Raw genomic sequence first — 21,569 nt, forward strand, 5'->3', positions numbered from 1 at the left:
ATGCACAAAGAAGTAAACACAGCCAACTACGTACCAACTCGTTTACTGAGCGTCGAAGAAAATAGAGGCGTATCAAACTGGCCACCACATCTCCATGAACAATTACATTACGTTTACTATAGTTATCTTAGGTCCAGTGCTAGGAGGCCCATGGCGGGGTCATGGCCGCGGGATTCTGGAGGTAGGACATCACCACCGCACTGACGCTCAGCATGAAGGAGGAGAGCACCTGTTTGGCATCGTCGCTGGCCCGCGAACTGGCGAAACTGATGCAGGAGCAGTACAGCGCAAACCAGGCGCACCACTTGAGCTGTGGGGGTAGTAAATACTGATAACTGCCAAGTCACTGGGTGGTAATCTTCAGGGTGTTATACCTTCATCATCAGTCCACACATGGAGAAAATCATGCCCAGAATGTTCATGTAATCCGGCATCATGTCCTCGTTGGCGCCGCCGCTTTGGCCCTGGTTCTTGGGCGCCTTGTAGCGGTTGATCTTCTCCTTGCGGCGCGGATCCACTGTGATGCTCATTTTAAATTTATTTAATTTTCACCAATTTAATCAAAAAACCAGGTCAGATTCCAATGGATGTTTGCGAGGAATGTGAATGCCAAAGAGGGCTGCTTACGTTCTTGTTCGAATGGCATTTACCACCAGGTGGCAGCGCCGTTGCATCAGCTGTTTCTTTATTTACACCGCCGCCGCTCGCACGTTTTAAATACTTTTGTTAATTACATAAAAATCACAGAAAATTGCAACAGAAAACATGGCTCTGCGGTTGCTTAGCCGTGCAATGAGCTGCCACATACGTGGCCTGCAATTAAATGCCACCGGCAGACCGTTAAATAGTTGTAGCATCAGTCGGCTAAAGGTTCCGCCTGCAGCCTGGTGGTGCTCACAAAATCGCCTGCTGCACGTGAGGATTACGGATCAAGAAGCCGGTTTGCAGACCAAACGGGAGGCCAACCGAAATCAAAATCCTTTTCGCGAAGAAGTTCTTGAAGAACTTGCCCCAGCAGCTCCAAGAGAGCGCCGCCAGCTTAAGCCAGAAAAGAAACCCAAAGAGAAGTCCAGCAAGAAGGTGCAGGACTTTGGTGATCCGGACACCTTTGGCGATGCCAAGGTAGTTGCAAAAGAAGATCCGGGTGATATCGAGGAAGAGGAGTTCATTAGCAACCCCACCAGGCGCTCAAAGAAACTACAAGCCATTGAATACGCCCGACAGATCAAGGATCATCTTAAGGCAAATCGCCTAAATGAGGCCATCGCAGTGCTAGAGCAACGCATGCTGAAGGAAGATCGCGCCAAGCCGGACAAGTACATATACAATCTGCTGATCAGTGGCTGCGCCAAGGCGGGGTACACCCGCAAGGCCTTCTCCCTGTACACCAAGATGCGGCAACGCGGAATCCAAGTGACCGGAGGAACCTACACCTCGCTATTCAACGCCTGCGCCAATGCTCCCTCCGTGACCGATGGCCTGACCAAGGCCCAAATCGTGCGCGAGAACATGCTCGAGAAGGGCTACGAACCAAATGTGAAGAACTACAATGCGATGATCAAGGCGTATGGAAGGTGCGGCGATGTGGACACCGCCTACATGCTGGCCGACGAAATGATGGAGCGCCAGCTGGAACTGAATGCCGATACATTCAACTTTCTGCTGCAAGCGTGTGCCAGCCACTCGGAACACGGTTTCCGCCATGCTCTGCTCACCTGGCACAACATGTTGCAGCGAGGTATTAGTCCGGACTACTACAGCTTCAATGCGATGCTGAGATGTACCAGGGATTGCGGCTTTGGTGACTTGGAATCCATGCGAGAGGTTCTCGATCAAATCGCTCCGTCAGCAGCCAGACAGAAACCAGTTCTTCAGTTGGAGGAAGGCCAGAAAGATGATTTACCCAGTGTACAATCCAGCACAGCTTCGTTGCCTGGCCAGATTGAGGTGGCCACCACAGCGAGCGAGCTGGAACTACCCAATCTGTTGCTGCCTCAGCCGCATCTAGGCAGTTTGGTGGCCCTGGAGGAGGTGACGCGTCCGCACGAGCGATTCTTGCTACTTGGCGGTCTCAATGGCTTCCTGGAGCACATGAAGCTGCACCACATCACACCGGACATTGAAACATTTACCGCAATGCTGGAGGTGATACCGCCCACAAATGCTGCGGAGAAGCAGCTACTCACGTTCGTGCGAAAGATTGGCCTCAAGGCGGACATCGACTTCTTCAACATACTGATCAAGAAGCGCTCCATGCGCTTCGATTACGAGAGCGCCAAGGAAGTGCTCTTCATGATTCGCACGGCGGGCTTGCGGCCGGACATTGTCACCTACGGTGTGCTCGCCCTGGGTTGTCGCACCCAGGAAGAGGCGAGGGAACTGCTGGAGCAGATGCAGGTGGCGGGCATTAAGATGAACATGCCCATACTGGGAGCCATGCTGCGACAGGGCTGCGCCAGCAAATCCTTTAGCTACGTCAACGAGATCATACAGTTGAGTCTGGAGGAGGGCATCAAGCCGAATGAGTCCTTCCTGCGTCACCTGCACAACTTTCACAGGGGCTGTGCGCGAGCCATTGATGCCAGAGTGAGTCTGTCGCTAACTTTCCGCTAGTGCAATCATTAATTGTTGTGTATATTCAGCATCCATCGACCAAGACGGCAGCCTTCAAGAAGGGACACTCCAAATTCTGTGATAAATACCGCCTGTACTACGAGGAGCAGGGACTGGCCGGTCTCAAGCTGGAGGATGCCATTGCCAAGGTGAAGGAGCGCCCGTATGAGAGCTTCAAGCTTCCCCCTGTCGACGGAATGGAACCACTCAAGCACGAGCAACTCAAACACAAAACCAAACAGCGAAAGTACATCAAGAAGATCAAGATAAGTGAGCTGCAGGATGACCCTCCCAAAGAGTCTTTGAAGAGGATAGCATAAGTTACAAAGTTTAACTCCCAATAAAGTTTATTATTATTTGTTAGCCAATCATGGTCCGTTTGCGTCCCCGTGCTCTCACCTCCTCGAACTTGGTGATCACGCCCGGTCCGCTTTCATTGCGATAGGTGCCCAGGATGTGCTCGAATAGATACGGCTGTTCGCTGTGGGTGCTGAGTAGCGCCCGCTCCAGGACGTACAGGTCCACACCCTTGTCCTCGGTAGCCTGACTGTAGTGGCTCAAGCCGAAATCTATGAGGATGATATTGTAGTTGCCACCCTCCGGCTTGATGAGGATGTTTGAAGTGGTCAGATCGCCGTGTATTATGTGATTCTTATGCATTTTCCAAATGATGTTACCGATCCGCGTGCAAAACTCCAGCAGAGATTTCTTGGCTGCATCCTCTGCCTGAGTGAGCACCACCTCCTGGATGAACTGCTTGGCAGTCTTGGCCGCATCGAAGTATTCCATATACAGCTTGTGGGTGTTGAGGTCCGAGTGGAGGATCCTTGGTGCCAGGATTCCAGCGGCTTGACATCTTTCCGACGCCTTGGCCTCCGCCTTCATGCGCTGCCGCGTGATCTGGGTGTCCAGTTCCGGGTGGCGGTACTTCTTCACGAACCGCTCCTTGATCAGGCAGGCTTTCCCTTTAAAATCGCCCAGATATACACGTCCTTCGGCGCCTTGTTTCAGGATTTGCAGGGACATTTTTAAGTCGCACGAAAACAAACCCGGTAAATTGTCTACATCGAGGTGGCAACTCCACACAGCGGCGTGGGTGAGAGGGGTTCGAAGGTATACCTACGAATTATTGAAAAGTTTGCACAATATACATCAGTATTTATGGAATTTAAAAACAAGACAGCATTTTGTAACCATTGTAAACCTATTTATGGTAGAAGCCCTTACAAATGCAACACGCACGCCCCTGACTTCAGCAGTTATTCACCCCGAAGCGCGTGCAAAGCAGCTGTTTGCGGTTTCGTATTTACTCCCATAGCGCCAATACAATCACCGAGTGAATCATCAGGAAAAGCCATCACAGCAGCGCCAGAAGTCGGGAAACTAGGTTTAAGCTCGCACAAAATCCCAAAATGTTCAACAATATTTTCGGAAAGAAGCCCACCGTGAAGGAGCAGCAGCGTGAGAACGACCGATCGCTCCGCAAGGCCACCAGGGACATCGAACGGGAGCGGAGGAAAATGGAGGAGGAGGAACGCAAGCTGGAGCTGGAGATCCGACGAAATGCTGCCGCTGGAAACAACGATGCCTGCCGCATCCTGGCCAAGCAGCTGGTGGAGATCAGGAAGCAGAAGTCACGCACCTACGCAGCAGCGGGAAAGATCCAGTCCATTGGCTACCAGAACAAGAACATGGGCGCCAATATCGCTCTGAGCGAAGCCATGGGCACCACGGCCAAGACGATGGGCGAAATGAACAAGGTGATGCGACCAGAGGCCATCGGGGAAACAGTTCGCCAGTTCCAGGCGGCCAACATGAAGATGGAGATGACCGACGAGATGATAAACGACACACTGGACGACATGCTGAACGAGTCCGGCGACGAGGAGGAGTCCAATGCCGTGGTCAGCAAGGTGCTCGACGAGATTGGCATCGAGATCTCTGGCAAGATGTCCAGCATCCCGGCCACGGGATCCTCAGACTTTGAGACGAGTGGTAAGCGCACCGAGAAGGACATTGCCGATCAGCTGGCCAAGCTGCGCTCCTCTTAGTTCTGTACTGTTTTCTATCTTATATTGTAACTACTGTGAAAACCGCTGTTATCCATAGCCCGTAAGGAAATATATTTATGTACACCGCTTACAAACGAGCTGTCATTCCACCGCCGGCCACAATGGACTCTCCGGTAATGTAGCCCGCATCCTCGGAGACCAAAAAGGAGACCACGCCCGCCATCTCCTCGCTGGTGCCCAGACGACCCATGGGTATTTTGCTCAAAGCCGCTTCATTTGCCGACTCATTCTCATAGAGTGCCTTGGAGAACTTGGTCCTGATGACTCCCGGGGCCAGGCAGTTGACGCGAATGCCCTCGGGCGCCAGGTCCTTGGCGGCCGCCTTGGTCAAGCCAATCAGAGCGGTCTTGCTGACGGAGTAGGCCCCCAGTAGCTATGGGATTAAGATAGCAGAGATAAGCATGGAACAACTGAACCACAAGGTAACTGATAAGGCGACTAACCTCAAAGGCATCATACCCAGCAATGGAGGAGACGAAAACGATGCTGGAGTTCTTTTGCTGGCGCAGGAGAGGGAGTGCTTCCTTGGCCAGGAGGTAGGAACTCTTAACGTTCACATCGAAGATCTTGTCCCACACCTTTTCGTCGCACTCGAGGACTCCGCCCACCGCTGGATTGGTGGCGGCATTGCTGATCAGAATGTTCAGCTTGCCAAACTTGCTGATCGTCTCCGCGAAGAGCTGTTTGCGATCCTCGGGTTCGCTGACATGACACTTCAATCCATGGACATTCAAGTTCAGTTTTCGCAGCTCCGCCAGAGCAGAGTCCACATTTTTTTGCTTGCGACTGCTGATTACCACTGCGGCGCCATCTTCGGCCAGCCGTTTGGCAATAGCGAAACCAATGCTGCAGGCAATTAACAAGAATTATATGGGGAAATCCTCTCCAGCTTCAATTGATCGACTTACCCATCTGTGGAGGCGGTGACCACGGCTACTTTCCCTGCCAAACGCTTCATCGTGCCGGCCGTCGAACTTTGACTAGTGCTGGACAAGCGTTTGTGGCATTGATTAAGATTAGGGCCAACTAGTTTTGGGCTGTAATTGTTGCTGTTTTGATCGAGACTTGAACTTTGCCCACTTCCACTCACAGCGCCAGCACTCAGACGGATCTTGGACGCCCGGATCACCAGTTTTTTGCTTAGATGTAACATTTTGGGAAAGGGATTCTTGAAAAGGATCGCGAGATTCGTTAGCTAATAATTGATTTTCCCTATTTTTAACTTTATATGCGCGAATCTCCAAACTGTTTACTAACTCTTCTTCTTGCCAGCGGCTTGCCATTCACAGTGAAGGTAAAAGCTTTTATGCCAGTGGCGCCAAATTTGAAAATGTATTAAAGCTGTCTGTGCAGTGGCTTAGTAATAAAATACAGATTAACGTGCACAATAACCAATAATACGGCTAAAAATATCACTTAGTTCGAGGCAACATATTGTAATATACCATTTAAGGTCACTCAGTCACTGCCAGATAAGAGTTCTTGAAAAGAAAATCTTCCCACAGCAAGATAAACGCTCCGTTTCGTAATAATATAAACAAAGATAAATACTGATGACAAACAAACCGCAAAAAGTGGGAGAATCGCTTGACATAATGGACTGTTTTCGGATCCGAAAACGTACACATACGAGCCGAAAGTGCAAATTAATAGGCGATCGGAGCGATCCATACGATCTGACTTCACTACAGACGCAGTCGTCGGCGGAAGCAGCACGCAAGTGGTGTCTCCGGTTTTCCAAGTCAATCCGGCACGCGCTTACGGCTTAGTTAGTTGTCGCAACCGTCGACGGCGCATGTGATACGGCAAAGGGCGTCCATGCTGGTAGAACTAATCGGCTAACTAAAGACACATTAAGCTTAAGTGTTACCAAGTGAGACGTGGGAAGATGAGTGAGCAGGCCAAGGAAATCGAAGCCCTGCCGCCCAGCCTGCAGGACTTCAAGGCTCCCGATCTGCCGGCCAACAAGCCAGTGCTCTTCTTTCATCCGTACAACTTCCATGCGCAAAAAGTTAGTAGCCCCATCATGTGATCTTCGAAAAACTATTTGCCCAACAGATCCCAGCAGCTGAAGCCGCGAAATTACAAAACGAATCATTGCCAAATGAAATCATCGTTTTAGTTACTTTTTTTTTGTTTTCGATGTAATGATGGGCTGCCCCGCGTGGTAGCTGCTCCACCCACGATCTTCATTAAATCTCTCGGCCACTCGGATGCAATGGAGCATGACCTGGCCGGTGGCGAGTCGGAAAGGTAGTAGATTCTCCAGTAGAGCTGCTCGAGCTATCTAGCTTTCCATTCTGGACAGCTATGACAGCATAGGAGCGTACTAAGCGCTGTTTACCTGGCTGCTGCAGGTGCTAATGAAGCGGGTTGAGTGGAAAAACAAAAATGCTGCCACTGCGAAACTAAACAAACCTATGTGTGTAGCGATCTACTCGAACAGAAAGCCATATAATAGCTGAACCGAAATAATTATTAATTATTGTTAGTTCCTGCTGCCAGATGCTTGAAACAAACGAAGCTAATCTGAATCACCTAGTATATGTGCTCGAGAGTCAGTAAAACTGAATCCGCCTATCATCGCAGGTTCTCATGGTTTTCTACGAGAAGAAGATCGACTTCTTTCCCTATGTGGTGGACCTGTGCAATGGCGAGCAGTACTCCAACTGGTTCCTAAACCTCAATCCCAAGGGCGACGTGCCAGTGCTCCAGGACGGCGCCCTCGTCATTCCCAGTTCGACGCACATCATCAACTACGTGGAGAGCAAATTCCGCGGCGGTAATTCCCAGCTAATTAACCCACAGTAACTATCCTGAGCTAATCCTGAGTCTTGATCGTGCAGATCGAGCGCTGAAGCCACCGCACAACACCAAGGCGTTCGACCAGATGCTGCTCTTCGAGCAGGCAATGGCCCGCCTTCCGGTGGGAACACTCAGCTTGGGTTCCTTCATACACGACGATCTGAAGCTGGTGCCCAAGGCGCCCTTCATTGGACCCGTGCGCCAGTCCTGCCTGAGTAAGTTACGCCCCTTCGATGCGAAATCTCCACTAAGCCCGGCACTCTTGCTCCCCGCAGAGAACAATGAAAAGGTGCTGGAGCTGCTGCGCCACTCGGTGGACGATCAGGCGACCAACAAAGCAGCACTGCAGCACAAGCTGGACATTCAGCTGCGCCGCCACAAGCTGGCCTCTTCCCGCGAGGATTTCCAGAGGGTCCTGGACGCCGTGCGGCACTTTCTGCTCTACGCGGAGCAGGAGCTGTCCGCCCAGGCGCCGCGCAGCGAGTGGCTGACCGGCGACGAGCTGAGCGTGGCGGATATTTCGCTGGGACTGCTGCTGCATCGACTGTATCAGCTGGGATTCGAGAATCAGCTGTGGGCCTTCGGGAAGCTGCCGCAGGTGGAGGCCTACTTCCTGCGCTTCCGACAGCGCGAGTCCTTCCACCGCCTGCAGCCGAGCAACTTTGCCATCCTGCGCGAAATGTGGACGCGAACGCCGGGCAACTATAAGCTGGGAGCGGGTGCCGGCTTCCTGGGTATGGCCATGTTCGCCGCCTTCGCGCACAAGTGAGCGGAGCAGCGGGACAGCAGACTTTGTTAACAAATCCTTTTACTGTTAAAGTTGGGCACATATAAACACGAACATAAGAACGCTTAAAGCTACGCACTGCTGATGAAGGATGCTGGGGTGTTGTCATGGTAAGAGTCGGCGGTGGAGGAGGATGAGGAGCAGAACGCGATCCAGTGCCAGCCTCGGCTGCTTGCTTAGTAATATCATCGTTTCGTTTCATATCATCGTTGCTGAATATACAAAATTTGGTATAAATTCCAATCCGTCACCTAACTATCAATTCCTTCTATGCTTGATGGCTGCTGCAACTGTTGCGGCTGGAGCTATCTGGTGGCGGGGCCAGGGCTCAGCTCTCCAGCGTTTGCTGCTCGCGATCCCTCTCACGTTTCTGCTGCTCGGAGATCAGCAAACTGGCGGCCGCACTGGCCGCCTTTGGACTGGTGAACAGCGGCATTCCCATGAACGTAGGCATCTGCTGATCCCTCGGCACGCCCGTCGTTGCCGCCTTGCCATTCAGGTTGGTCCTCGAGCTACTGGATCCCGCGCTTGTGGCGGCGGCACCCGCTGATAAATGCGAGGGACGCTTGAAGGGGAAGGTGGGTATCTCGCGTTGGTAACTGAAGCTACCACTGCCGGGCGCCTCCGGCAGCAGACCGGGCGTGGGATACCAGAAGCGGTAGGTGAAGTACCAGGTGAGTATGGCAATAATGCCGCTAATCACCTTCTCGATCATGCGGTGGTAGTATAGCATGGTGCCCACCAACATGATGTCCCACAGCAGCTGCAGGGCCGCCATGCCGATGAACAGGGTGCGGATGATGGGCGTCAGGCGTTTGTACAAGAACTGCAGGCTGCGCATTTGCTCCTCGTTCAGCGTCCTCAGGGGATTCGTGCCGGAGTTCTCGGCTGTGCTGCGATTGTGTCGCTCGTTGCGGATGTGCTCCTTGATGGTCTCCCAGCGGATGATGGGACGCGCCTCCTCGATCAGCACCAGGCTGGAGTGGATCAGTATAAAGGCGTGCCCGGATATGTCGAAGCCCTTCCACAGATGACCCGCCTTCAGACAGCTGGATTTGCTCGCATAGCCTGGCCACACATACACCAGTTGATATTAATTCCATTACACATTGTGATGTGAATGTATACGCACCTTTTGTGGTGCAGCGTCCATAGGAGTTCTCCACGACGTTAAACATCTTGGTCCAGAAGAACCAGAAGAAGGTGGCGATGACGATGCGCGGGAAATGGTGGCGCAACATCCGTTTGTGGTCACCACAGGTGATCGTGTAGGCCGAGAGCACCAGAAAAGGCACCACGAAGAGCAGCGTCCAGCCCCAGCCGACCTTCACAAAGTACTGGTTGAACAGGTTGTCCGATCTGGCGAAGTAGGTCTTTGGGAAGGGCACAAAGTCCCCAATTACGGAGATCACGAACAGACTGCCCAGATACAAGGCCACTTTCAGGTCCGTATTGAAGAATATAGTCTTCTTGCACAGATGGATGACGCCCATCACCAGGATCTCGCGTATACTGGTGGGTGCGGCCGTGGGTCTCGTTCCGCGCGCCTCGGACCTGGTGATGTCCGGTCCTCCTGGCCTGAAGTTCATGTTGGAACCGGAGGTGGGACTGCCCGCAGTGCCGCCCAAATTTGGTCGCAGCGGTCGTCTCTTCGTGGCCATCGCTGGAGCTGTTGCTCGGGTCCAAAGTGTGCCCTGCTGGAAACTGCGTTGTTTGCTGCCGTTTTTTTTTTTCTTTTTTTTTGGTTATACTGCGAGTGAAAAGCGAAAGTGAAAGCGGAGGAATAGTACGTGTCAAAGTTCAACGGTTGCCACACGCGCTTACCTGAGTTGAAACACTGCCAACGCAGTTACATCAGATGAGCTGCCTAATTTGCTTGGTTTTTCCGCGAACTTAGCGCACCCTCTGCTTTAGTTTCAGTGGCAATTTGGTAATTTTGATTTTGGCCCAAATGTACGTGTTGCGCCTGTAAAAAATAGAACAGCTGCAGCTGGTGCGCGCGCTGCGCCGTGAATGGCAGCTCTGATTGGAATTTTTGTAAAGCATGGGGTGCGTGGCGAATGGCACGCCGATCAGCTGTTCGGCCACAGATTTATATCGAGCATTTTTAATTGCCGGTGCGGTTTTAATTGAACCGCGGCATGTACAACTCGGCCAAGCAGCTGCAGCGCGTGCTGACAGCACGCGAGATTCGGAAGACCTTTCTGGATCACTTCACCGTCAACCATGGCCACAAGTTCGTGCGCTCCAGCCCAGTGGTGCCCTTTTGCGATCCCACCGTCGCCTTCGTTAACGCGGGCATGAATCAGGTGAGGTAACAGGCCCATTAAACGCCTTTGTTCGCCAGCTTAAACGATGGCCTTCGCTGCAGTTCAAGTCGGTGTTCCTGGGCACAGCAGCAGCGCCCCACAAGCGGGTTGCCAACACCCAGAAGTGCGTCCGCGTTGGGGGTAAGCACAATGATCTCTCCGTGGTGGGCACGGATGGCTATCATCACACCTTCTTCGAGATGCTGGGCAACTGGTCCTTTGGGGATTACTTCAAGGTGGGTTCGTACATCCTACCCTCCCTCACTATTTCATCACGAGCCCTTGGGCTTTCCAGCGGGAGGCATGTGCCATGGCCCTGGAGCTGCTCCGCGGTCCCTACAACATTGATCCCGGTCGTCTGTACGTCACCTACTTTGCTGGCGACAAGGTGCTGGGCATTCCGGCGGATCTGGAGTGCTTTGAGATCTGGAGGAGCTTGGGGTAAGACTGGTTACATAACTGAAAGTCGGTTTCCTAAGTACGCCTTCTTTGCAGTTTCCCCGCCTCGCGAATTCTGCCCTTCGGCTGCGCAGACAACTTCTGGGAAATGGGCGCCACAGGGCCCTGTGGTCCCTGCACCGAAATCCACATAGATCATCGCCCGGATTTGGGCAGCGTGGAGCAACGAGCCAAGTTGGTGAATGCAGGTCGCTGCGATCTCACAGAGCTGTGGAATCTTGTCTTCATACAGTACAATCGGTGGGGATTCGCCTTTGAACGCAATGTATTGCTAGCCTAAGGCTCTTTATGCATTTATAGGCACGCCGATGGGTCCATCTCCCGATTGCCCGCTCATCATGTGGACACCGGCATGGGATTTGAGCGTTTAACGGCCGTGCTTCAGAACAAGTCCTCCAACTACGATACGGACTTGTTTACCCCGCTATTTGATGGCATCCAGCAGGCGGCAAAGACTCCGGCTTACAGTGGCAGCTTTCCGGATGCTGGAAGTGCAGCACTGCTGGACACCAGCTACAGGATACTAGCCGATCATGCTCGCATGGTGACCGCCTGCTTGGCCGACGGAATGCTTCCAGATCAGAAGTAAGCTTGTGCTCATACTCACTTTTTGGCTTATGTAATCCAACTTCTATTTCAGCCAGAAACTGCGACGCGTGCTGCGCAAAGCTCTCAACATCTCGGAGCACGTGTTTGGCCATGACAAATTGCTGACCCAGCTAGTTCCCGTTGTGGTGGAGACCCTTGGCGAAGCCTATCCGGAGATGGCGGCTAAGCAGCAGGCTGTTATCGACTTGATCAGCCACGAGCAGGAGGTATACAAGAACCTTAGAGAGAGCTCTTCCAAAGCGTTTGCGGAGGTGCTAATGGAGTTTCCCAATCTGGATGATATCGATCTGATGGAGTGCCCGGGATTCGTGCCCGCCTATCGAGAGTTCCAGGTGCAGCGCGGCAAGTTTCCCAATAACACCATACCAGGCGAATTCCTTTACAAGCTGACTGATACCTATGGCCTCACCGAGGAGAGCTTCCTTAAGCTGGCTGAATTGGAGAACATGAGCTGTGATTTAGAGCGTTACAGGGCAGAGGTTAGTCTGGCCAAGATCAAGGCCAAGAGCAGTCAAAGGGAGATTCCTGGAGGATCGCTCTGCGATCTGGCCAATGAGCAGCGTATCGCTGAAGCCCAAGCGATGCTAACAAAGCGGCTGGCGCCCACCGACAACAGCCACAAGTACGCCTACTCCTTCGACAAGGAGAGCAACTCATACCAGATACCTCCACTAAAGACTCGAGTTGTGGGAATGCTCCTCAACGATGCGGAAGTGTCACGCACCCAAGGCAGTCGCATACAGCAACCCACCACCGACTTCATTTCCATTGTGACTGCTGCCAGCAGTTTCTACTACGAGTCCGGAGGTCAACAATCGGACGGCGGAAAGATCCTTGTGCGGAGTCACCAACAGCCAGCGCATCCTCATTTGCTAGATGTAATCAGTGTGAAATATCTCAACGACTGTGTGGTTCACGTCTGCAAGTTATCCAGTCCCACAGATGCCTTTCAGCTTGCCATTGGAGATGAGGTGGAGCTGCAGGTGGATGCGCAGCAGAGGCAGCTCAACACGTGCCACCACACAGGTGGGTTGGATAGGTTGAAGTTCTTCGACTGCACAATTCGATTACAAATATTCCTTGTGATTCTAGCCACCCATCTGCTAAACGCCGCCATCCGCTCGCTCTTCAAGAAGGTCACCTACCAGGTCTCCAGTTCTGTGACCAGCGGCCAGTGCAAACTGGAGTTGGGACTGCTGGGCAAGCGCATACAAAAGAGCGACGTGCAGCTCATCGAGGATCTGATCAAGTGGGTCGTCCTGCCATAAGACATTTTCATGAATTCAACTGACAATCCTTTACAATAGTCGCGTTATCTGCTCTGCTACGCCGGTTCAAGTGCAGGTGCTGAGTGCAGCTGAAGTTCTGCAGCAGAATGACATCACCATGGTGCCCGGCGAGGTTTATCCGGAGCAGGGATTGCGTCTAGTCAACGTGGAGAGTCCTGAACTGCAGCTCAGCTCCAAGGAACTGTGCTGCGGAACTCATGCAACCAACACCAGCGAGCTCTCCAGCTTCTGCATCGTGAATCTGAAGCAGACTAATCGGGCGAGATTCGCATTTACCGCCGTGGCTGGCCAGGCGGCTGAAAATGTAGGTGCACACATCTACGACTATGACCAGTGACCTGATTCTCTCCCTTCATCCCTTAAATAGGTGCTGAAAACGGCTGCCCTGCTGCGACACCGCGTTGATCTCCTCGAGAAGCAGTTCCGAACCGATAAACTCACAAACGCTACGGAGGCGGAACTGCAGACCATTCGGCACAACATGTTGCACACGGACATTAAGCTGCCCTACGCCTTTAAGATGGACACGCTGGAACGCATCACCGAGATGCTGAAGCGGATCAAAGAATCCTCGCGCACAACCCTCAAGTAAGTTGAACGTACCATAGTTGAATACTCAACTTCTGAACTCCGTATTTGCAGAGAATTTGTGGATGTGGAGATGCGCACGCTGCTGCAGGAGAAGCCCCTGGATACGCACCCCTTCATTCTGCACTACATCACCAGCTCCGCTCTCGTGGAGGAGATTCCCTTGCAGCGAGCCACCAAGCTGTGCCAGGATCGGCCCGTCCTTGTTATCAGCGTGTGTGATAGCGTGGTCAAGGCGCGCTGTTGTGTACCAGTACACCGTATCACGGAGAAATTCAACGCTTCCGCTTGGCTGCAGTCCTTTGCTGACACATTTAATGGACAGATAGCCGCGCCCAAGGGTCAGAATCCGCAGGCCGTGTGCAACATGAAGGGTCGGCGGGTCAGCAATCTGTTCGAGGAACAGTTGGAGCAGGCAATGTCCAAGGCACATGCATACGCCAAGCTTTATCTATAGGTATTAGTTGGGATTACCCTCCAAAATGTGCTAGCTAAGCTTGCCCTTTGAATAATTTCCCATGTGAGGAGTGATAATAAACGGCGGAGTTTTAAGTAGTTTCAGAATGTTTAATCACTAATCACCACCAGGTCCTCATCCTCCTCTTCGGCATTATCCTCTTGATCTTGATCGAGCCCCAGGCTCGAGTTCATCAACTCTTCGAAGACATCCGCGTTATCGCTGCTTTGATTGAAGAAGTAACTTATGTTGGCCAAGGGCTTTACTGGCGTTGGAATCTGCTCGCTGATACGATGCTTCATCTTGAATCGTTCCACTGGCGTCCTGGCCAGCTTCTGCAGATCTCCCTTGACCAACCGATCAAAGCTGTCGTCCAGCGAGAAGCGTTTACTCTGCGGTAGTTGATCGGCTTGGGAGAGGTCTCTTTTTGTTTCCACTTTGGGCGCTTCGTCCGCAATTTCCAGACTCATCTGCGCCAGACGTAAACTCAAATCCTCAGCCATGGGCTCGTAATGAAGCTGGTGGCCATCGTGTTTGCTCAGTGCTGGCTTGGCATTCGGATTCGATATGATGCCCTTGACTATGTCCGACATGTCGAACTCTTCAGCATCGCAGTCGCTCTCTAGATCGGAGGGCAGGAACTTGGTAATGGGAGTGGAGCAGTGCTGGCGTTGTGGAGCGGTAGCCTTGACAGGAGTACATTCCTTCTTGGGCCTTAGGAATTGTTGGAGTAATGGCTGGTTCCCTTCAAGCTGAGCCTTCTTCTTTCTGACCACCCGTTTTGGTTTCGAACTCGGTTCGTTTTCCTTGTCCTGCTCTTCAGGAGCAGTTTTCTTCTTTCGCGCGGTTTTCTTGGCGGGCTTCTCCTTGGACTTCAAGAAGACTGCTACTAAATCGGGATACGCTGCCTGCAGCATGTCCAATGGCTCAATGGTGCAGTAAAGTTCCTCGATTCCCTTGGGATGCTCCGCTTCGTACTCCGCAATCTGTTTGTCCGGAATAAGACCCTTTAAGATGCCGCTGGGATCGTGCCAACGCAATTCCAGGCTGGGCACTCCTTTCACAGTTCGCTTTTTGATAATCTCGACTGGCTGGATAAGTACCTTCTCTTGCTTCGATTGCTGGACCTGCCAGCGCGTGAGTATGGGAAAGAATTTTTGGAAGCAGTATATTTCTGGCCACTGCAAGAGGTGTCCAACTTGTTTGATGAATTTGACCAGATTCGGCTGCCGCCAGTTGAGATTAAGATTGGGAATGGTGTCAGGTTCGCTGAGGAACTCGGCAATGATCTCTTCGTTGGGAAAGTCCGGCGATAGTAAGGCTTTCCGACGCAAAGTCAACTCGGCTTTAATTGATAATCGTTGTTCTCTGGGGAAAGAGCTTAATAAACATATGCTAACATTAGTTTGCCGAAACAACTCACTTCCAGAGACTTTCATCGCAACCTCTGTGAGTGCGACAGACACTGCAGCCACTTTTTGTGTGGCTCTGGGTCTTGCCAATGTGTCCACAATTGCTGCAGATGGATTTGTCGTCCACTCGGATCTCCAGAGCATTGTATTTATCGGTTTCACCGCGCCAGCTTCTCATTCTGCAGGACTATTAAGCTATTAATCTATTAACAATTGTATTTCCCAGTTACAACCTAGCCAAGATCTCAGCCTCCTTGTACTTGTTAAAGAGCTTTAGGACGCCATCCTTTCCGATGCCTCCAATGCCATCTGGGCAATAATCACAGCCGCAGAGCAAGGCCATTACAATGATCTTCTGTTGGCCAAAGTCCATCCGCGATGTGATCTCTCGCATGTCATAGATGTCCACAGCTCCGCCGGCGGCTGCCTGGGCTCCTTGGGTGGAAACGGAGAAGTTGCGATAGACACGTATGGCTCCGTAGGCAAAGCAATCCGAATCCTGGCTAATGACACCATCCACTAACTTTGGATGGGGTTTTAATCTGATTTTGTGCAGAATTCTTGTGAGGATACTTGTATACGTACGCCATGCTTGTTGAGAAAGGCGCAGTAGGCCTCCGCCTCGCCAGGACCTTGGACGCACTGGATGCCCATGGAGAGGAGCAGCGTTTCGCACTGTTTGAGGACATGGTTGAACCGGCTGCGTCCTTTGTCGCCTTTGGGCGCCTGACTCTGGGAGCACTCAGGCGAATTCTTGGGCTTTACGCCTCGAAACTGCAGCTCATTCCTTTTGGCTATCACCTGACTTTTGAGTTTCGGAGCAACTCCCTCCAAGACGAAAACCGGAGTAACTTGCTCCCAAATCAAATAGCAAGTGCGAAAGAAGAGGTTCCTGGTTGTGAATCGTAAATAATATTAATTACAAGCTTTATAATTTATTAGGTATTCCTTAAGCCCACTTTAAATGATGCCTGGGATGCACAAAGTAGTCCACAACATTGAGGGATTCGCACACCCAGCCGGCCAGGTCAATGGCCACTTTCTTTCCGCGCAGCTCATTAATAGGCTTACGTTCACAATGGGGCGTCAAAACTCCCCATAATTCCTTGACGCCCATTTAAATGAACTAAATAAAAACCCCGCGCGAAATTCGCAACAAATTTGAACAATTCTTCTTCTTCAGAGTTGCCAAATCAGTTACTTCTTAGCCAGTTGTGGCTATTTTCAAACGCAGTCAAATACAAAACAGTTCAAAAAATTGAAGATGTTCATGAATGATTCTATTTTCAGTTAGTTTCAATTTGAAATAATGTATAGGTAATTATCATCTGATTCGTTTATAAACCAACACTTACTTTTTATCTATTTCTGGCTTCCCCTCTAGCTACATTATCGAGATTTGGCAGCACTGCGACTTCCGCCAGTCACTGCGAACCATCTTCGATAACCGATAGATGGCTTTGTTTTGACAGATGCACACGCGACCGCTGCGAATGGCCAATGGTCAGCAGCCTCTTCCTCTTCCACATCGACGTGTCGTGTCAGCCAAAAGAAAGTCCAAATAAAAAATATTGAATTTAAGCTGCCCCTGTGCGCGTAGGCCCGACAAAATTCAGAAGCTGCCAGTCGCCCGTACACAACCACCACCGGCAAGATGGTTCTCGCGGATTTGGGTCGCAAGATAACCACGGCGCTGCACTCGCTCAGCAAGGCGACCGTAATCAATGAGGAGGCTCTGAATTCCATGCTCAAGGAGATCTGCGCGGCACTCCTGGAGGCTGATGTTAATATCCGGCTGGTGAAGCAGTTGCGCGAGAATGTTCGTGCCGTCATCGATTTCGATGAGATGGCCGGTGGCCTGAACAAGAGGCGTATGATCCAGTCGGCGGTGTTCAAGGAGCTAGTTAAGCTGGTCGATCCCGGCGTGAAACCCTACCAGCCCATCAAGGGCAAGGCCAATGTGGTCATGTTTGTGGGTCTCCAGGGCTCCGGTAAGACCACCACCTGTACCAAGCTGGCGTATCACTACCAGAAGCGCAACTGGAAGTCATGTCTCGTGTGCGCGGATACCTTCCGTGCTGGTGCCTACGATCAGGTGAAGCAGAACGCCACCAAGGCACGCATTCCATTCTATGGCAGCTACACGGAAATCGATCCCGTGGTCATTGCCCAGGAGGGTGTGGATATGTTCAAACGCGAGGGTTTCGAGATGATCATCGTAGATACCTCGGGTCGGCACAAGCAGGAGGAATCGCTGTTCGAGGAGATGTTGGCAGTGTCCAATGCAGTCAGTCCCGACAACATCATCTTCGTGATGGACGCCACCATCGGACAGGCTTGCGAGGCTCAGGCGAAGGCCTTCAAAGACAAGGTGGACATCGGTTCGGTGATCATTACCAAGTTGGATGGCCACGCCAAGGGAGGCGGTGCTCTGTCCGCAGTGGCAGCCACACAGTCGCCCATCATCTTCATCGGCACGGGCGAGCACATCGACGATCTGGAGCCCTTCAAGACGAAACCCTTTGTGAGCAAACTGCTCGGAATGGGTGACATCGAGGGACTGATAGATAAGGTGTGACATCCCACAATGCGATAGAATTCAAAGCACGTACTGAGTATATTATCTTTTTGCACAGGTAAACGAGCTGAAGCTGGACGGAAACGAGGAGCTGTTAGAAAAGATCAAGCACGGCCATTTCACCATCCGCGACATGTACGAGCAGTTCCAGAACATCATGAAGATGGGCCCCTTCTCTCAGTTCATGAACATGATACCCGGCTTCTCGCAGGACTTTATGACAAAGGGAGGCGAACAGGAGTCGATGGCGCGCGTCAAGCGCATGATGACGATGATGGACAGTATGTCGGACAACGAACTGGATAATCGCGACGGAGCGAAACTCTTCAGCAAGCAGACGAACCGCTGCGTTCGTGTGGCCCAGGGCGCTGGCGTCATGGAGCGCGAGGTCAAGGAACTGATTGCTCACTATACGAAATTTTCGGCGGTTGTAAAGAAGATGGGCGGCGTCAAGGGACTCTTCAAGCAGGGCGACATGACCAAGAATGTGAATCCCACACAGATGGCCAAGCTGAACCAGCAGATAGCCAAGATGATCGATCCCCGGATGCTGCAACAGATGGGCGGCGTTGGTGGAATCCAGAATATGATGAGGCAATTACAGCAGGGAGCGGCGGGCGGTTTGGGTGGCCTGGGGAACCTGATGAGCGGCTTTGGCGGCAAGTGAACGGGTGGCGTGTAAATTTAACGATTTTTATATGATTTTGTTTTCGCGTAGTTCGTAATTTGTTAGCCATTTGTTTCCATTTGTCCAAGACCACAAAAATTGATATGCAATGTGGAAGCGAATATAGCGTATATAGCCTATATAGATGTGAAAACAGTTAACAATTCGGTTTTTGTACGGCTTGGCAGCCACAGTGTCAGTTTTTATAGTTTAAACAGTTTTCTGTACACGAACTAATGGAATTCGCATGCCTATCAGAATACCGGTAAGGCAATTGAACTAGATATAAACAATAAATAAATAATACATGAACTTTGCTTTAAATTGATTGTGTTTCTTGGGATTCATCTCGTGCACTGCTCTTCAAAGTCCATGACCTTATCAGTCACCCGTTGACCTAACACATACAACTAAAACAAAAAACAAGTTGCGAACAGGTGCCCAGAAAACTCGAAAGGACGCCAACGCAGCAAGAAAACCAAAATAAACAAACAAGCCGTCGGGCAAATGTTAATGCTGCTTTCGGGGGAGGGTGCACACACACTCAAACGTATGGCTAGTGTGTGTGTACACTCAGAAAAAAGTGGGACAGAAGTCTTGTTTAATTTGAGCTGAACCATTTTGTGTCAAAAACCATAGCAGAATCGTTTGAAAATATTTTGAAATGATATTTCATTTCTTTATTTTAGTAATGTACTCACTTTTTTCCACGTGTGGCTTTTGGTGGTTCAACTTTTCTGGTGGGGCTGGAAGCATCCCTCGATTCAGTCCCGGAAGTTGCCGCTCGTCTGGGATTTTGGGGGTGTCACTTTCTGTCTGCCTTACGGGCGAAAACTCCATAATCCGCCCACTCCGCTTTTTGCAATAACAATGAAATGGCGATTGCCTGCCATAAAAATGTCTATTAAGCTGTCAGGTTTTGACACTCATAAAACCATCAAACAAGTCAAACGAACAGGATAGCAGAAAAATCAGCAGGACGAACCGCTGTCACAGTTTTCGGCCTCATCCTGGCGGCTTCCCACGCACACATAGGCCCACATTCTCGCTAGGAGCTTGTATGTGTGCCGGGGGTCCTTTCATATTTCTTGCGGCCCCAACAAAAGGCCTTTATTTATGGGTGGGTGGGATGGAAGGATACGCACATACAGTCAAAAACATTTTACGAGCAGAAAGGCTTAGACAGGATAACCATTCTGCACAAGGATATTTCCTTAGATTTCCAACCCCAGAGTGAGATTTGCTGGGAAAATGTTATTAAAGGATTCAACAAGCAAAATGTCCAGCCCGTGAAATGAAAAATGCATTTTAGTTTTTGTTTTCTTACAGAAAATCAATTTGTCTTTTATTGATTCAGAAAAAGTTCAGTTTCATTTTTTTTTTTGTGTTTTTTTGGTTTTTGGATGACAGCATTTGCTCTTTAGGTTTTTTCCTTTTTCTTACCAAAGAGACGTTACGTTTTCCTCGTGTTTTACTTTTGTGTGTTCTTCAACTCTTCAACTCAACGTCCACAGTTAAATCTTTTGCTATGTTCGGTTTTTAAGCTTTCTGTAGCTATCAAGTCGGGCCAGGAATTTCTCAGCCTGCCCTCGCTTAGCTTCTTGCTTGATTCTTCCGCTTCCGGTTCGCTTCTACACAGATCTATTCTCATTTCTTGTTTACTTACAATTAGATTTAATTTTTTTTCGTCATTTACTTTCTGTTTTTTTTTGTTTTGGTTGTTCAACTAGTCTTAAGCGAAATAAGCACAAAAGCTGCAAAATGTTTTGCTTAAACTAATTTCTCATTTTCAAACTTTTTCTTCGTTTTTATTTTTGGGGGTTTTAAACTTGTATCTCTCGATCTCCAATTCAGTTATCCTTCATGAATGATCTTTTGCATTAAAGTTGAGGGCACAAAAAGTACGCGTATAAATTTGAAAGTTGTAGCAAAGATTGCGCTTTTTCACACTTTTCTTGTCATTTTTTTGGTTTTCGAGTTTTGGTTTTTTCGTGCTCTTCTTTTTAGCTTTTACTAGAGATTTGAATACAATTCTTTTGCCATATAAAAATGCTTAGAAGCGTCACATTGATGCAAAAAATAATACTTTAAAAAATACACAGAGAGTTGAAAAGGATTCCTCATGCTTTCGATCGATCTTTTCTTCGGCTTTTTAATTCTTTTCTGGAGGATTACAAAGAGAGATTTAGTTTGGTTTTTCATCTGATTTAAATTTACCAGTTTGCGCATTTGCTTTGCTTGATTTTTTTTTTGTGGTTTTTGGGATTTTTTTTGTTTATCATTGTTAATAAGAAAATGAATAAAGTTCTTTAAAAGACTTTGATTTAAAACTTAAAAATAGCAACAAGCGAAATGTACATTACTCTCATTTAAGTATTTCTGTTTCTAAGTTTAATTAGCTGCTTGCATTTTACGCTTACTTAAAGTTAGTTTACGCATTTGTCGTCGTGTTCTCTTCCCTTGCCCCTTACTCTCCTACTATATTCCCTCCATTTATTCTCCATTCCGAAACTGTCTTATTTATTTTTTAAATATAATGAGCTTGTTTTCATAACACCATGCCCCATATTCCCATCGATTTGCTAGCGTTCATTCCTCTGGCTCCGCGCTCCCACTCGCCTTTATGTGTTTTCCACTTTTCATTTTGCATTTTGCATTTTGTTTTTGGTTTTTTGTTTGTTTTGTTTATATTCATGGTTTCGTCAAAAAAGTTTCAAAAAAATATATATTCATCATTTCCTTAAATTGGCTTAATTAAAAAATGTTCATTTATTTCTCCAGCTCGACACTCACGTTCTGCTCTGCCCGCCCCTAAACAACGACTAAGGCGACTAAGTTTGCCTCCTGTTCAGAACACAATCTAATTTAATAAAACGGGGAACAATTAGGAATTAATTTAGGAATTCGTTATTGGTAACTATTTG

The 21,569-nt window shown here is 49.8% G+C and overlaps 10 protein-coding genes across 11 annotated transcripts; 5 read left to right on the plus strand and 5 right to left on the minus strand.

The window, feature by feature from the left end:
* Window positions 1-27: 27 nt before the first annotated feature.
* Window positions 28-589, minus strand: LOC6544042 (protein Asterix). The gene is made up of 2 exons (XM_001971930.3): window positions 375-589; window positions 28-310 (listed from the first exon to the last, which is right to left on the minus strand). Exons 1-2 carry the CDS (start codon window positions 528-530, stop codon window positions 140-142), a joined length of 327 nt encoding a protein of 108 aa, XP_001971966.1. The 5' UTR covers window positions 531-589; the 3' UTR covers window positions 28-139.
* A 25-nt stretch (window positions 590-614) lies between these two features.
* On the plus strand, window positions 615-2,975 carry LOC6544043 (pentatricopeptide repeat-containing protein 1, mitochondrial). Its single transcript, XM_001971931.3, has 2 exons — window positions 615-2,586; window positions 2,643-2,975. The coding sequence occupies exons 1-2, from the start codon at window positions 766-768 to the stop codon at window positions 2,931-2,933; spliced, it is 2,112 nt and encodes a 703-aa protein (XP_001971967.1). The 5' UTR covers window positions 615-765; the 3' UTR covers window positions 2,934-2,975.
* Window positions 2,934-3,866, minus strand: LOC6544044 (EKC/KEOPS complex subunit TP53RK). The gene is made up of 2 exons (XM_001971932.3): window positions 3,841-3,866; window positions 2,934-3,732 (listed from the first exon to the last, which is right to left on the minus strand). Exon 2 carries the CDS (start codon window positions 3,637-3,639, stop codon window positions 2,974-2,976), a length of 666 nt encoding a protein of 221 aa, XP_001971968.1. The 5' UTR covers window positions 3,640-3,732; window positions 3,841-3,866; the 3' UTR covers window positions 2,934-2,973.
* Window positions 3,867-3,869: 3 nt separating this feature from the next.
* Window positions 3,870-4,759, plus strand: LOC6544045 (charged multivesicular body protein 2b-B). The gene has a single exon (XM_001971933.3). The coding sequence runs from the start codon at window positions 4,026-4,028 to the stop codon at window positions 4,662-4,664; it is 639 nt and encodes a 212-aa protein (XP_001971969.1). The 5' UTR covers window positions 3,870-4,025; the 3' UTR covers window positions 4,665-4,759.
* Window positions 4,701-5,991, minus strand: LOC6544046 (dehydrogenase/reductase SDR family member 4). The gene is made up of 3 exons (XM_001971934.3): window positions 5,594-5,991; window positions 5,129-5,531; window positions 4,701-5,058 (listed from the first exon to the last, which is right to left on the minus strand). Exons 1-3 carry the CDS (start codon window positions 5,836-5,838, stop codon window positions 4,753-4,755), a joined length of 954 nt encoding a protein of 317 aa, XP_001971970.1. The 5' UTR covers window positions 5,839-5,991; the 3' UTR covers window positions 4,701-4,752.
* A 266-nt stretch (window positions 5,992-6,257) lies between these two features.
* LOC6544047 (ganglioside-induced differentiation-associated protein 1) lies at window positions 6,258-8,532 on the plus strand. 2 transcript variants are annotated; one of them, XM_015158356.2, is made up of 5 exons: window positions 6,258-6,696; window positions 7,275-7,467; window positions 7,532-7,705; window positions 7,766-8,224; window positions 8,311-8,532. In XM_015158356.2, the coding sequence occupies exons 1-5, from the start codon at window positions 6,574-6,576 to the stop codon at window positions 8,322-8,324; spliced, it is 963 nt and encodes a 320-aa protein (XP_015013842.1). In that variant the 5' UTR covers window positions 6,258-6,573; the 3' UTR covers window positions 8,325-8,532. The 2 variants fall into 2 exon arrangements, with proteins under 2 accessions (XP_015013842.1, XP_001971971.1); XM_001971935.3 differs by having other exon boundaries at window positions 7,766-8,532.
* On the minus strand, window positions 8,281-10,320 carry LOC6544048 (FIT family protein CG10671). Its single transcript, XM_026977702.1, has 3 exons — window positions 10,102-10,320; window positions 9,410-10,027; window positions 8,281-9,345 (listed from the first exon to the last, which is right to left on the minus strand). Exons 2-3 carry the CDS (start codon window positions 9,936-9,938, stop codon window positions 8,606-8,608), a joined length of 1,269 nt encoding a protein of 422 aa, XP_026833503.1. The 5' UTR covers window positions 9,939-10,027; window positions 10,102-10,320; the 3' UTR covers window positions 8,281-8,605.
* Window positions 10,321-14,084, plus strand: LOC6544276 (alanine--tRNA ligase, mitochondrial). Its single transcript, XM_001971937.3, has 10 exons — window positions 10,321-10,586; window positions 10,649-10,822; window positions 10,882-11,027; window positions 11,082-11,285; window positions 11,346-11,630; window positions 11,686-12,680; window positions 12,747-12,903; window positions 12,962-13,247; window positions 13,311-13,531; window positions 13,586-14,084. Exons 1-10 carry the CDS (start codon window positions 10,419-10,421, stop codon window positions 13,986-13,988), a joined length of 3,039 nt encoding a protein of 1,012 aa, XP_001971973.1. The 5' UTR covers window positions 10,321-10,418; the 3' UTR covers window positions 13,989-14,084.
* On the minus strand, window positions 14,082-16,595 carry LOC6544277 (flap endonuclease GEN). Its single transcript, XM_001971938.3, has 5 exons — window positions 16,360-16,595; window positions 15,986-16,292; window positions 15,634-15,923; window positions 15,412-15,579; window positions 14,082-15,356 (listed from the first exon to the last, which is right to left on the minus strand). The coding sequence occupies exons 1-5, from the start codon at window positions 16,515-16,517 to the stop codon at window positions 14,099-14,101; spliced, it is 2,181 nt and encodes a 726-aa protein (XP_001971974.1). The 5' UTR covers window positions 16,518-16,595; the 3' UTR covers window positions 14,082-14,098.
* A 274-nt stretch (window positions 16,596-16,869) lies between these two features.
* Window positions 16,870-18,957, plus strand: LOC6544278 (signal recognition particle 54 kDa protein). The gene is made up of 2 exons (XM_001971939.3): window positions 16,870-17,972; window positions 18,037-18,957. The coding sequence occupies exons 1-2, from the start codon at window positions 17,055-17,057 to the stop codon at window positions 18,643-18,645; spliced, it is 1,527 nt and encodes a 508-aa protein (XP_001971975.1). The 5' UTR covers window positions 16,870-17,054; the 3' UTR covers window positions 18,646-18,957.
* The last annotated feature ends 2,612 nt before the right edge of the window (window positions 18,958-21,569 follow it).

This window comes from Drosophila erecta, unplaced genomic scaffold (assembly GCF_003286155.1).
Source record: "Drosophila erecta strain 14021-0224.00,06,07 unplaced genomic scaffold, DereRS2 tig00000021-arrow-pilon, whole genome shotgun sequence".
Lineage (NCBI taxonomy): Eukaryota > Metazoa > Arthropoda > Insecta > Diptera > Drosophilidae > Drosophila > Drosophila erecta.

Coding starts and splice junctions, on each gene's coding strand:
- LOC6544042 (XM_001971930.3), bottom strand. CDS start 530: ATGAGCATCACAGTGGATCCGCGCCGCAAGGAGAAGATCAACCGCTAC. Junction 311..374: donor TGTGTGGACTGATGATGAAG/GTATAACACCCT, acceptor CTACCCCCACAG/CTCAAGTGGTGCGCCTGGTT.
- LOC6544043 (XM_001971931.3), top strand. CDS start 766: ATGGCTCTGCGGTTGCTTAGCCGTGCAATGAGCTGCCACATACGTGGC. Junction 2,587..2,642: donor CGCGAGCCATTGATGCCAGA/GTGAGTCTGTCG, acceptor GTGTATATTCAG/CATCCATCGACCAAGACGGC.
- LOC6544044 (XM_001971932.3), bottom strand. CDS start 3,639: ATGTCCCTGCAAATCCTGAAACAAGGCGCCGAAGGACGTGTATATCTG.
- LOC6544045 (XM_001971933.3), top strand. CDS start 4,026: ATGTTCAACAATATTTTCGGAAAGAAGCCCACCGTGAAGGAGCAGCAG.
- LOC6544046 (XM_001971934.3), bottom strand. CDS start 5,838: ATGTTACATCTAAGCAAAAAACTGGTGATCCGGGCGTCCAAGATCCGT. Junction 5,532..5,593: donor GTCACCGCCTCCACAGATGG/GTAAGTCGATCA, acceptor AATTGCCTGCAG/CATTGGTTTCGCTATTGCCA. Junction 5,059..5,128: donor CTGGGTATGATGCCTTTGAG/GTTAGTCGCCTT, acceptor TTAATCCCATAG/CTACTGGGGGCCTACTCCGT.
- LOC6544047 (XM_001971935.3), top strand. CDS start 6,574: ATGAGTGAGCAGGCCAAGGAAATCGAAGCCCTGCCGCCCAGCCTGCAG. Junction 7,468..7,531: donor GGAGAGCAAATTCCGCGGCG/GTAATTCCCAGC, acceptor TTGATCGTGCAG/ATCGAGCGCTGAAGCCACCG. Junction 7,706..7,765: donor CGTGCGCCAGTCCTGCCTGA/GTAAGTTACGCC, acceptor TGCTCCCCGCAG/AGAACAATGAAAAGGTGCTG.
- LOC6544048 (XM_026977702.1), bottom strand. CDS start 9,938: ATGGCCACGAAGAGACGACCGCTGCGACCAAATTTGGGCGGCACTGCG. Junction 9,346..9,409: donor TGGACGCTGCACCACAAAAG/GTGCGTATACAT, acceptor ATGTGTGGCCAG/GCTATGCGAGCAAATCCAGC.
- LOC6544276 (XM_001971937.3), top strand. CDS start 10,419: ATGTACAACTCGGCCAAGCAGCTGCAGCGCGTGCTGACAGCACGCGAG. Junction 11,631..11,685: donor GGAATGCTTCCAGATCAGAA/GTAAGCTTGTGC, acceptor CTTCTATTTCAG/CCAGAAACTGCGACGCGTGC. Junction 13,532..13,585: donor TCCTCGCGCACAACCCTCAA/GTAAGTTGAACG, acceptor CCGTATTTGCAG/AGAATTTGTGGATGTGGAGA.
- LOC6544277 (XM_001971938.3), bottom strand. CDS start 16,517: ATGGGCGTCAAGGAATTATGGGGAGTTTTGACGCCCCATTGTGAACGT. Junction 16,293..16,359: donor CATCCCAGGCATCATTTAAA/GTGGGCTTAAGG, acceptor ATTCACAACCAG/GAACCTCTTCTTTCGCACTT. Junction 15,357..15,411: donor TGCGATGAAAGTCTCTGGAA/GTGAGTTGTTTC, acceptor CTCTTTCCCCAG/AGAACAACGATTATCAATTA.
- LOC6544278 (XM_001971939.3), top strand. CDS start 17,055: ATGGTTCTCGCGGATTTGGGTCGCAAGATAACCACGGCGCTGCACTCG. Junction 17,973..18,036: donor TCGAGGGACTGATAGATAAG/GTGTGACATCCC, acceptor CTTTTTGCACAG/GTAAACGAGCTGAAGCTGGA.